This window comes from Danio rerio, chromosome 11 (genome assembly GCF_049306965.1).
Source record: "Danio rerio strain Tuebingen ecotype United States chromosome 11, GRCz12tu, whole genome shotgun sequence".
Taxonomy (NCBI): Eukaryota; Metazoa; Chordata; class Actinopteri; order Cypriniformes; family Danionidae; genus Danio; species Danio rerio.
In genome coordinates, this window is record NC_133186.1 from 41532811 (window position 1) to 41545883 (window position 13073).

Below are 13073 nucleotides of genomic sequence, written 5' to 3' on the forward strand. Positions count from 1 at the left end.
ATTGTGCTGGAAATACTTCAGTAAACATGGATAGAAGTGTCAGTGTGCCACACCAACCGAATAAAACCACTACGGGTAAGACAAATGCTTTTAATGATAAATCCAGTCATATTACAGCGCATTCTTTGGCAGCTGCTGTTGTTGTTTTACTACGTTACCTAACGGTAATCTAGTAAATGATTAATATTAACATATTGTTAGTAAAATATGAAAAATAATAACAACTCATTAAAAGTGTTTGCTTAAAAGTAATCATTTTGTGATTATTAATAGTTGACAGCTTTCAAACGTCTCGTTATTGGCTCACCTTTACTGATATTTACTTAAAGGTTAATTAGTTTCATATAAAAGTTAGCAAAACATATTTTGAATAGTACATTTTTAACTTTATTATCATTATTATTAAACATCGTAAACCTCTGCTCTACATTAACCTGGTTGTTTACTTCCACTCACGAGAGGTTATCAAACTTCTTACATAATAACTCTTACAAAACACTGTACCTGTAGTTTCCTGCTGAATTCCTGTGGAAGCTCAGAGCTGAGCAAAGCAATAAAGGAAAACTCTTAATTTAATATCCTCCACTTGTTTCAAACCTTTAACATATATTTTAATTCTGTTAAACACAAAGGAAGATGTTTTGAAGAATGTTGGAAAGCAGCTGCAATTGTCTTCCGTAGTATTTATTGTAGGGCTGTCAATTGATTAAAATGCATGATGGCCATGAGTTGCGATTAATTACACATTTTATCTGTTCTAAACATGTCTTGTATTAATATAATGTTGCATTTTGAAACTATAATGCAAAACTAAAGTTTGTGCTAAAGTTATTTTAGTACCTATGTTAATTTTACATAAATTATAATTGCAGGAATCATAAATGTCTAAAAATGTCTTACATTTTAAAAACTAAAATGTAGGCCTTAAAAAGTCTTATATACACTGAAATATTGTGTTGTAGATCTTTTAAAATAATTTTAAACAGGTCCTAATTTTCATATGTCCATGTAAAGCTATCCAATCACCAACAATACATCTCAGTAAATCTTTTAACACGTTTTACTCATTAACTATGTTCATCAATATAGTTTAATTATGCTGTGTACAATAATATTGGTTCAATTGCACTTATAACTACACCGACACTGACTGACTGTTGTGAATGAGGAAGATTTACAATCTGGGAAAAAGTTCACTGTATAAACCGAGCAGTAGGTATAGTTTACCCAGAAAGGATATTTGGTAAAAGTCTGTGGATTTCTGCAGACTTATTTTGGGACTTTTATTTAATGATTAAATTGCAAATCCAAATAGATTCACTTCATTTGGTAAATAAAGCAAGTTTGTGATATAATATATCTAGTTAAAAACAGAAAACATTACTGTACAAACTGCATTGTACATAAATCAGATAAACATTTTCACATTAGTCAATAATATTACTGAAATTAATAAAAAAAAAACTGAATGAATATAGATTTACACACATTTACTCAAGTAAATGAACAGAATTAATAATGGGGTAAAAATCTGCGGAATTCTGCGCACACAGATTCCGGGTGGGCCTACTTATACAATATTTAATAACTTATAATGTTGCATTTTAAACCATGATGCAAAACTACATCAGGGACATATTGAGGTAAAGTTGGTTTTATATTCACACATTTAGACTTTCTCCTTAATAATACAATTTTACAAAAGTAATGTTTGCAAATTCTAACTAGTGAAATCATAATAGCAGCCAATGACTATCAAAGTACAACACCATGCTGCCTGTAATGTTGACACTGACTGACTGTTGTCAATACATTTATTATTGTTTCTAAAAAAATGTTATAAAAAAAAACATAAGTTATGTAAGTGTATGAATACAGTTAGTTTGATTGTTGACACATTATTTAAAATATATAGCTAAGGAATAGCTAAATTTTATTTTTCTTTTCTCGTTAGCCCTGTGTAAGTCTAAAATTTCTTTCATAATTGTCTTGAAAAGTTCTTAAAGTCTTAAATTTAACTTAAACCTCCAGAAATCCTGGATTCCCATAATACAGTGTAGTAAAGGGAATATTCCACTTAATCAATGTGTTATTCTACATGCAAATACACATCTGTGCTGTGTATACTAATATTACAGTAACTTTGGTGGAGACCAGCAGTAACCCGAGTGGAATGGTTCTGGTGAGTCCTTACCAGACTAACCGGGTTGGAGATCCTATGGATCTGGTTTCTCTGGCACAGCAAGTGCAGAAGGTAAGCGATGCATTTGTCTTTCTTATTACACTTGTGATACAGAAATGGTTTTTGTAATCTTTGTCCATCAATCATCAGTTTTATTGGGTTTTGTGTGGATTTTAGGGAGATGAGTTTATCAGAGCCAACGCCTGCAACAGACTTACAGTCATTGCTGATCAAATAAGATACCTTCAGGAGCAAGCAAGAAAGGTGAGATTGAAATGTTAGCAAAATGAGTATTTATATAAAACATCAGTATATAAATGTTTCGTTTCCCAGAGATGGGTTGCGGCTGGAAGGGCATCCGCTGCGTAAAAACTTGCTGGATAAGTTGGCGATTCATTCCGATGTGGCAACCCCGGATTAAAATAAAGGGACTAAGCCGACAAGAAATTGAATGAATGAATAAATGTTTCTGAACTAGAAGCTGTGACTTTTTCACAACCATGCTCTAAATACATTTTCCTTTGCATTTGGAAAAGTTTCATGATATTGTTGTCCATATTAGCCGTGTTTTTACATGGTTAAGTGATTTTTTAGATGAAAGGTTTTATTTTCTTCAGGTTTTGGAAGATGCTAGGAAAGATGCTGAGCTTCACCACGCTGCCTGCAATGTTGTGAAGAAACCAGGAAACATGTATTATCTTTACATGCGTGAATCGGGACAGCGGTACTTCTCCATTTTGTCTCCACGGGTAAGTTTGAGTCTCTAAGAGCCATTTCCACTTTTTCAGTTGAAGTTTTCTCCCTTGATAATGATGTAAAGCATGACTAAATGGAATAGAAGAGTTCATCACAGAGATTTTAAGATTTTTAAGTGTATATGGTAATGCATCTCAGCTGATCCCATGTGGTAGGATTACTGAAAACACTTGTTAATACCAGGCGGGAATATAAGCTTTGGTTTTATCCATTTTTATAAGTGTAATTAAGTGTAATCTAAATTGGTTGGTGATGACTAGTAATGGTAATCAAAAAAAAAGTCTTCCTAGAAACAAAATAATAGCACTAAAGAATTATACATTTAAAATGTGCTGCTTACTTGTTTTAAATTTAAAGGGATAGTTCACACAAAAATGATAATTCTGTCATCATTTACTTCCAACTCTGTTTGAGTTTCTTTCTTTGGAAACCGTTGTAACCGTTAGCTGTAACCGTTGACTTTCATAGGTTTGGTTTTTCCTATCATGGAGGTCAGTGATAACAGGTTTTCAGCTTTCTACAAATCATCTTCCTGTTTCATAGAGGAAAGAAACTAATAAAGGTTTTTTAATCGCTTGAGGGTGAGTAAATAGTGAGTCAGTTTAAATCTTTTGGTAGAACTGTCCCTTTAGGAATCTGATTAAGATCTACTTCTGATATAACATTACATAAAACTAAAGTGAAGTGAGTATTGTCGAGTATGATTAGAATACTGTCAATACAATATTGTCAAGTCTTGTAAGTAAGGTTAAATTGGTCCTCTGCTTTTCACCCATCCAAGTGGACACAATCGAGTGCGACGTGCACACCATAGCAGTGAGGGGTTAGGTGCCTTGCTAAGGGGCACATGACCTGGGTATCAAAGGTGGAAAGAGTGCGTTTCATTCACTCCCCCACCTTCAATTCGTGTCGGGACAGAGAATCAAGTCCAACTTCCTAATCATTTGGCCAACTGCACCCTAAATGCTGGTTTCTACTTCTGCGTCAAGTAATCGCTGTGACCCACGGCGTCTACCTTGCGCGTAGTCGTGCATTTATAATTCAGCATGCTCTTTGTGTTGCTCTGCAATAACACTTCCGAAACACTTGATGGCAGTAGGTTTTTATGTTCCTCTGTCGAGTTTCTTCACAGGTGTTTTGTTTTTTTCTAAACAATACCTTAATGCACAAGTAGCTTAAACTCACTTATTCTGAGACGGGAACCGGCGGACGAGCAAAATCTTTAATCATAAGGTAAACACAAAACAAAAGAATCCATCCGGAGCTCCTTTACGGGACTCGACACTTGTAAACAATCACTCCATTGGCCTCACAACTATCAGCACCGCCCACACTCGTCCCTGCTACCTAGCCAACCAATCACAGAGCTTGCAATATGTGTTGTTGCAGCTTTTAGTTAAATTTTTTGGGAGGTAAGTGTCGGCGTCAGCCATGGTGAGGGCTATGCGACCGCACGAAAGGCTGCGTCGAACCATACGTGTGACGCAAGAATATTAATCATTCCTAAGGTGAACTGAGTGGCCAGTCCTGCTGTGTAATAATGTTTATGTCACCAGTTTTCATAACAGGTGTGGCTTGAACTATTTGGTTCTGTAATCCTAAAGGGGCTATCTTTGCTTGAGTTCATAGTTAGGGTTGCTTCCTGCTTTGCCATTTACATATTTGTTAAGCAGTCATTCCTGAGACACATAGAAAGACTGCCAGTTGAATGCCTATAAATACAATTTAACTGCCTTAGTCAGACTTTGTTGAGTTCTTAATATTGAGTCCTGCTTAAAGTTACATCCAGAGACTCCTGGCCTTCGCTTCATGAATTTCCAACAAGGCATAACCGAAGCAAAGTACAATAATTAACAGCTAATTTCACATACTGTTTTACTCTCTTATAGGAATGGGGTGCCAGTTGTCCTCACAAGTTTCTTGGCGGATACAAACTCCAACACGACATGTCTTGGACACCTCAGGAAGACGTTGAGAAACGGGACGCTGAAATTGGCATCATGGACAAACTGTTAAATAGACAGACTGCTCTGCCAGCCTGCACAGAGCCCAATTTCGAAGGCCTTTCACAGTGAGAGAACATAGAACACTCATGAACAATCTTAAATAATGACCACCTGGTTTTAAAATATACGAGTTGTTTGTTAATATACAACACAAATTAAATTCAAATTCATTTTTTCAGAATGGGTTGCTTTGTCACTACTCGACCTGTGAATATGTTGTTAATTGTGCATCTTTTTATTTAAGAACTACTAATGTCTTTTAGGCATTTGGATTTCATTAAATCATTTATTCAGTACCTTGATTTTGGGTAAAGCAGTAAAAAAGCACTGCTTCCTACACACGAAACAGTATAATGTGGACCTATATCATTTTTAAAGACACGTTAGTGAAAGGTTTAATATACAAAAAGAAATTTGCTATATCAAAATAATGAACTAATAAAATATATTTAATTGGTTTAAAATCATCGGTGTAAACTGCGAAGTATCCATTTAGCCATCTGTTACTGTTGTGCTACAATCATCAGTAATGTTTCGGAGGTAAGAGTTCACAAACGGTAATAGCTCCCAATTGTCCGTTGCGATGCTGACCTGAACGGCATCTTCAGCCTGTGTAATTCTCAAAAGCACATGGCACATCGGTGGAAGAAAGAACAAGACTTTCCAAAATCGTTCACTTTGCTGATCTGTAATCAGGTAACCCTGAAAATGTGTCTTGATCAGATCGGCTAGACTTTCATCTCCGGGTTTAAAACAGAACAAACTAATGGCGGATTTGTCAGGATTCCCAGAGGCTGCAGACTCCCAGATGTGATCAAACACTTGCTCTCTGCATGCACTTGATGCGTTTGTAGCTATAGGTAGAGGTAGGAATATCTCTGGGAATGAAATGCTCACGTCAGGCAGTTGGCTGTGCCATGAGCGTCCATCTTGGGTGGTAAACATTGCACTGAAGCATAGAGTAGTTGGATAGGGTTGAAATGGTTTAAGCTGGACATTGACTTCAGGAGGCTTTCGGTCTCTAAACACACATGGTACATGTATGTCACTCACCTTTGCGTAGTTTGAATCTTTAAACTCAAAATGCAGACAGATTGAAAAGACTCTATCGAATAAAGGATCGGTTTCTTCTGCATGAGTCAGGTTGTACCTTAAAGTGACCTCCGAACCAAAACCAGGTGTCTGGAATTGTTCTTGATAAACCTCCAACCAGTTCCTAGCCTCTCCTGTATCCTCCAATGATTCAGAACTCTCTGAAGTGCTTTGCGAGACTTTATCTTGGATTTTAATGAGTTGCAAAACATGCCGTTCAGTTTTGCACACAGTCAGGTTACTCGCAATCCCTTCGCTCTCAGCCATAATTGCTGAATGCGAGCGCTCTTTGGCACGTCCTCCATCAGGACCTTTGGCAAGAACCCCTGTCAGCTTTTCCCATGAAAGATTGGTTAGCAATGTGTAGTAGAAGCGAGCGTGGTCCTTGATGTCCGTGTCATTGTAATTAACTGAAATGTATTGCAAAAGATCTGCCAACTCGATGAACACCTGATCAATCGAAGGGTGCTCCAAAAGATTGCGACAAACAGCAAGAACTGCGTTTCCAATCTGCCACTTGCCTCGTTCACACAAGTTAGAGTTGATGAGAACGTTGAGAAGAAGGTAAATGGTGTTCCTTTGGGTGATCTGACCCTCTTTAGCCACTCTTTTCAAGACTTTCAAGTGCCAACTCAAATTGTGAATCGTCAATTGCAATGGAGGCATCTCCATAATGCATTTCTGAAGTCCTCTCAACAACTTAACCGACCAGATGGGGTCGTCTAGACACTCTTGAATTCGATCTGCAAGGCCAATTAGATTTGGAGCAAGTCTGCAATGTCTGGAATAAATATCACGTAATTTGTCGATCAGCTTCTCCGAGAGTTCTTCCATACCATTGAAGTGCTTGAGAAAAATAAACAATGCCCTGAAAGACGTCACGACTACTTCTCTGCTACCATCGCTGTCTACGATTTTCAAAAGTGCCATTATGTGATCGAACAGGTAGGCGATTCCTTTATCCGCTTCACCCTCATCTGCCTCAAGGTGCACCAGGCACAGAAGGTTCAGTCTGCAGAGCATAGTAGCACTATCATTGAAAACCGTAGGGAGAAGAGATGCTGCAAGACGTGGCGTAACCAGCACAGGTAAACATTCTTCACCACTACTAGATATAGGTCGGTTTTCAGGGAAATGCAGGATGCAGTCCATGTAGAAGAGTTTTTCGGGAATTCTTAGGAGCGGATGCTGGGCTGATCCCACCAGACGCTTAAGCAGAAAGTTCTCATCCTCAGCGGTGAAAAGACTATCTGTGAAGGTGTCTTTCATGAAGAGCGTGGCATGCATGAGCACGACTTCTGCTGTGCCAAACAGTCGCAGAAGCTGCGATTTAAATAGTGTTGGAGAAAGTCCAGGCACCATTGCAACAACTTCTACAAGATCCCTCATTAGGGAAGACTGGGAAATTGGTGTTAGTAGGTAGGACTCCTCCAGAAGTAAAGACATTATCGATTTGAGTTCTTTACAATCCAGTCCTTGTGGCAACTGTGGGACTTGCACTATCATGTTAATTGGCAAGAAATTCTGATTAGTTCTCCATGCAAACCCTTCATTTCCTCCTAATATGCTCTTAAACTCGAAATCAGTAACCTCTTTTTGGTTCGTCAAGATCCGTATTGCGTTCTTCAATCCTAGTGTATACAGAATACAATAGGACTGATGCAGAACTGAAGTTTCTTGCTGTTTGAGAAGATACAAGGCCTCCAACTTTTGAGAAAGAAGACCGGGGCTACAGGTTTCCATTTCTCGTAGGCAGTCACAAGCAGTGGCTCTTAAAGGCTGCTGGGATTGACCGCATCTGTAGTCATTGGTGTCCTGAATCGTCTGAAATAAAAGGTCCAGCCAGTCTTCAGCCATCTTTGTGTGCGTGGCCAAACAGGAAGTGCATATTATCACATTGGTGATCGCCAGCATGACATTACACTTGAGGCTGATGGACTTCTGCGGTGTCTGGGAAAAGATGGACAGCAGTTCGAGAGCCGTTTCTTCTCCCACTGAGGCAGAGGGGCAGAGAATGGTTGGATGCTCCAGTAGTGCAGACACAAGGAGTATCTTACAATAAAAAGGGGAAAATAACAGTGTTAGACAAAGGTATGTTGGGTACAGGGATGTTGCACACCATTTCAACTAAGCTAGATACAGCAGAGGCTGTCACAATTATGACTGCATTGTCTAGGGCTGTGCGATTTAGGGAAAATATCTGAGATTTTTTATTTTTTTGACAGATATTTTAATTTGATTTGTGATTTAATTCTGTACTTTTGTTTGGTGTCTGTGACTGAAACCAAAATATTCCCATATTACCAGTGCTGTTTTTCTTTGATATTAATTCATCTATTAATGATTTTGAAGCAGCAGAAGCCATTATCCCACTTGTCCAAGCTTTTCCGTTTGTTTTATTTTTTCTTGTTATTGTGGGCGTTCTGCATAAATGTATATGAAATGTATATGTATTTTTTAATTACTCCCGCCCAGAGCAAATGCGTGACTGCCGTCTGTGTGTGACAGTCTTACTAGCCAATTGGGCAGAACAAAAGTGTGGTCACTCAATTAGCTAGTAATGCCGAGTCCAGACTGCATGATTTTCAAAGTAGTCGTGTCGCAGATGTTTTCACTGCATGACCATCTGGGCTAGCGTTTTGTCGCTGTTTTATTTACACTGCAAGATGGATCGGCGACAGGAACTTTTACATTGCATGACTTTACTATAGGAAGAATCGTCGACAACTTCGTCCAAACTACATCTCAGCCAAAAACACGTAGTATAGCTTTTGTTATTAGCTACATAACGAGAAAGAAGCCTTTAATGGGGTAGAAAATGTACATATTTGCTCGCCTGGGTTTGAAGGGAATTAGCCATTTCTCCTCAACTTTCTTTTTTAACTTTTTGTATGAAACGTCAAACAGACATGGGGGCTCCTGTCAAACCTCCACTAGTTTTTCCTCCATATCTTGGGTCCAAATAAAATGAAAATTAAGCGCTTTTAACTTCTCCCCCAGCCTCCCGCTGGCCAGCAGGTACACAGACACACACACACGCACAAGTGAATGCTGCTCTCTCATTGGCTGTAGGCGATCGCTGACGTTATTTTCAGTCAAAACTCATTTCACACTGCATGATTTGAATTGCCAACAGCTCTAGATATTTAGCACGGCAAATATCTCACGGGCATCGGCGATTGTCTCAGATTGCGTCTTTGATAGTTCATACTGTGTGATTGTCACTCACGTGCACGAGCACCGATTTGCCTGGGATTTCAAGCATTTGTCTGCGATTTCTCAAAACCTGTCGCAGAGTCAAAATCGGGGTTAAATCACGCAGTCTGAACTCAGCATAAGACTGTCACACACAGACGTCAGTCACGCATTTGCTCTGGGCGGGGGCAATTGAAGATACATTTCATATCACAGCCTCTTGCGATGAACTAATTGCAATGTTTAAAATTGTCCTGAGCTGCTGCTGCGCTGGTGGTCATGGGGGGTGGAGAACATGAGTCTGATTCCAGTGATGCTCCAGGAACAGACAAGTCTTCGCTGAGGCCAGCTTTCAGCCTCCACCGCGGTGACTGAAGCTCTGCACAAGACTTTTGGCCAGCGTAGAAATTAAAATGGTCGTGCCCAACTGAGTCTGGTTTCTCTCAAGGTTTTTTTTCTTCACTCTCCTATCAGGTGAACTTTTTTTCCCCTCTCCGCTGTCGCCACTGGCTCGCATGGTTCAAGATTGGTTGAGCCACGCATCAATGAATTTGCTCTTCAGTGTTTGAACTCTCAGTAATGATTTTAAATTACACTGAACTGAGCTAAACTGAACTGAACTTAAACACTAAAAACTGAACTACACTGTTTCAGTTACTAATCTACATTGTAAAAGTGCTATACAAATAAAGCTGAATTGAATTGAATTGAAAATTGCGATTCGATTTCGATTAATCGCACAGCCCTAATATTGACTTACACAATATATAAATGACCTCAAATTTTGACGATGCAATCAATGTCTGTTGTGTTTACCATAAAAATGACTCAACATTTTATCCACTTTCATTTTATTCGTTTTTTTGGTGTTTTCTTTTGGGGTTTTGCATCTTTTTTTATTTAATAAGCGAGTTAAGAAATGTCAAGACTGTGGTAAACAAAACTTGCCTACTTTGACAAACATTGTCTAAAACATGAAACAAAACATGATTATGAAGCTGATGTGTGGATTTTATAAAACTATATTTTTATTTTTAAAAACATAATAAGTAGATAGGATAGATAGGAATGTGTGAGAAGTTTATGTTGAAGAACATATGCAGATTTATATTTAATGCAAACCTTATTTTACTTATTAAAAACATCAACAAATGATTATAAAACCTCATAGGAATATCTAAATGGAGCCTTTTCCACACTTTGAAAGGTATAATATTTCATTGGTATATTTCATTCTTTCATTTATATTATTATTTTACTAAATAAGCATTATAAAATACAATAAATTGCCCCAAAAGGTCTTAAATTGATAATATCATTACCACAGTTATTCGTTGGACAAATTACTGCACACCAAAAAGTATATTTATGATGACAGGATTAATTTTATAACAAAGATTGTTAATAAAACTAAGATTACACATTTTTGTCATGATATATATGTGCATTTTTCCCCTAATAACCAATTATATTGAAGTCAGTTTATGCACGTGCACTATTATTACATCAGAAAAATCCGAAATATTGCTTCAGAGGAAGAGATGCAGCTTGTCTTTGCCTTTACCTCTTCACAGTTGGATTCTAATGTTTTGTTTACTTATCTGAACACATCTATGGATCATATGCAAGTTGTGCAGAATGCAACTGCGAGGTTTTTAACCAGCACCAGTAGGAGGTCACGCATTACTCTTGGCTTTCTATTAGTTTTAGAGTACATTTTAAGATTCTGGTGATAACATATAGAGCTTTGGATGGTCAAGCGCTGCTCTATATTCAAGATCTTTCACGTAGTCCTTAGACCTTTTAGCCATTCCCAGAGCTCATCCTAAGACTAAAGGTCTCCGTCTAGCACTGAGAACTCTGGGATCAGTTGAACTTTTTAAAAAGCATTTAAAGACGCATCTTTTTGGTCAAGCTTTTAATTGGTGAGCTGGTTTTACATTGGTGTTTTTGTTCTTGGGTTTTAACCATAGACTGTAAAATATAGGTTTTAACTTGTTTTCTTTAATAGATATGTGTTCTTTTAACTATTTTTCAGGATTTATTATATTGTACAGCCCTTTGTAACTTAGTGTGTTAAAAGTGCTATACAAATAAACCTTTACTTACTTATTATTTAGGAAACAATAGCATGAATATGATTTAAAACGAGTGTTCGTCTGCTTTCATTACCTTAAGTTGATCATTGATTTTATCATTCCGCAGTTCGTGTAGGAGTTCAGCCAGGAAAATCTCAGAGGTGCTGGTGGCCAAAAACTGAGATGGACTCAGCAGAAAGGCAGAAATTCTCTGATCCCAGAGATCCGCGATAGTCATTCTGCAGATTAAACAGGAGCACTTATGTATGTGCGTGACAATGGCGCTTAAAAATGTATTAATTAACGCACACCCGCATTGACAAAACAACGACTCACCTGTCAGTTCACACCGTAAAAACATAAATAAAGCAAATGGATTTAAACATCCGTCTGTTGACGTCTCTGAAGATCATGTGTTCCTAGTTGTCATATGATAAACCAGGTAGTGAGCCGTGTGTTTTAAAATAAAAGTCACCAATGAGTCATGTCCTGTAATAATAATGACAGATTATTTCTGTGAAATGAGTAAAATGTGATTTAAAGGTTGGTAGATCAATTAATTTATTTTCTTTTTTTTTTTCATTTTACCCTCAAATTATTTAGATTTACATTGATGAGCTGAAACGGCGGGCTTGTATTTTGACAGGGTAATGTGACCTTCTTTTTGTCGCGGGTTTTACTGCCATCTTGTGGTGTTTTAGGTGTTTAAAGTAGGTCAAAATCAATCTAAATTTGACAGTTGAATAAATAATTAGAAATAATAAAAATATATATATATTGCAATTAAACAAAAGGTCGTGGTTTCTAAGATAAGGTAACTATTTATTATCAACATATTGCTGCATATTTAACTCTTTATGTATTATTCTGAATTTGATCTCAATGCATGTTGAGGTAAAATGCTATGATAGTAACGTTACACATAACATGGTACAAAATTGTTAAACTCTGCAAAACAACAGAAATGTAGTTGCAATATGTGCATGCAGAAGTAAATGCCATATTTACCACCATATATTTGCTTGAATATCAAAGTTAATTAACTTTATAATAGTATACACATTGTTAAAGGGAGTTAGATATTTATATAACATAATTTCACATGTGCATGAACGTTGAGTTCCTATTCTCATTATATTACAATTAATAATATATTTTAAGTTACATGATTATATTCATATTTGTTTAAACAAATAATATAAACCGTAAATGGTATATGAATTTATTTAATTTCGGCAAATTATTTTCTTACTCATTATCTCATTATCTCTCTCTCTTTTTTTTTTTTTACCATTGAAGTAATTCAAGTAATTATAATGAAATAATTCACATGACTGAATTACATAATAAAGGAAGATGGCAAAGTATGCATTTAGTTTGTTTAATTAGCTTACATTCCTTTGAATCTTGTGTAAATCCTGGAATTTTTCTTTCTTAAGAAAGAAAAGCAAATGCTTTGTTTGAACATTTAAAGTAGGTACAAAAGCTAAATATATTTAGGACACAGCATTAACAACAATAACAATTGTACTTGCAATGGTACCAGTAAAAAAAGAACCAAGAGCAGAAAAACGATAGAAAAAAAATATATTGGTTATCAAATCTAGAGATAGATATAATGGATAATAAAGAGATGGTTACTAAAGAGGGCAATATAAAAACCTTTTTCTATTCGTTTTGAGTGTTTCTATTTTTTTAATTAACCTGGAATTGTGATTAAGTATTTATTCATCTCATGTATAATTGTTAGAAAATAGGTTTGCG

General features: G+C 36.8%; 2 protein-coding genes across 3 annotated transcripts; one reads left to right on the plus strand and one right to left on the minus strand.

The window, feature by feature from the left end:
• On the plus strand, nt 1-5125 carry zgc:112255. The gene is given in 5 exon segments (NM_001020669.1): nt 1-75; nt 2139-2254; nt 2360-2446; nt 2800-2931; nt 4828-5125. Coding segments are annotated over 5 exon segments (570 nt in total). The 5' UTR covers nt 1-26; the 3' UTR covers nt 5014-5125.
• Nucleotides 5126-5210: 85 nt separating this feature from the next.
• On the minus strand, nt 5211-11752 carry ap5b1 (adaptor related protein complex 5 subunit beta 1). Of its 2 annotated transcripts, none has more exons than NM_001326456.1 (3): nt 11646-11752; nt 11404-11548; nt 5211-8088 (listed from the first exon to the last, which is right to left on the minus strand). In NM_001326456.1, the coding sequence occupies exons 2-3, from the start codon at nt 11545-11547 to the stop codon at nt 5437-5439; spliced, it is 2796 nt and encodes a 931-aa protein (NP_001313385.1). In that variant the 5' UTR covers nt 11548; nt 11646-11752; the 3' UTR covers nt 5211-5436. The 2 variants fall into 2 exon arrangements, with proteins under 2 accessions (NP_001313385.1, XP_068080194.1); XM_068224093.2 differs by having other exon boundaries at nt 11404-11568; nt 11646-11730.
• Nucleotides 11753-13073: the final 1321 nt, after the last annotated feature.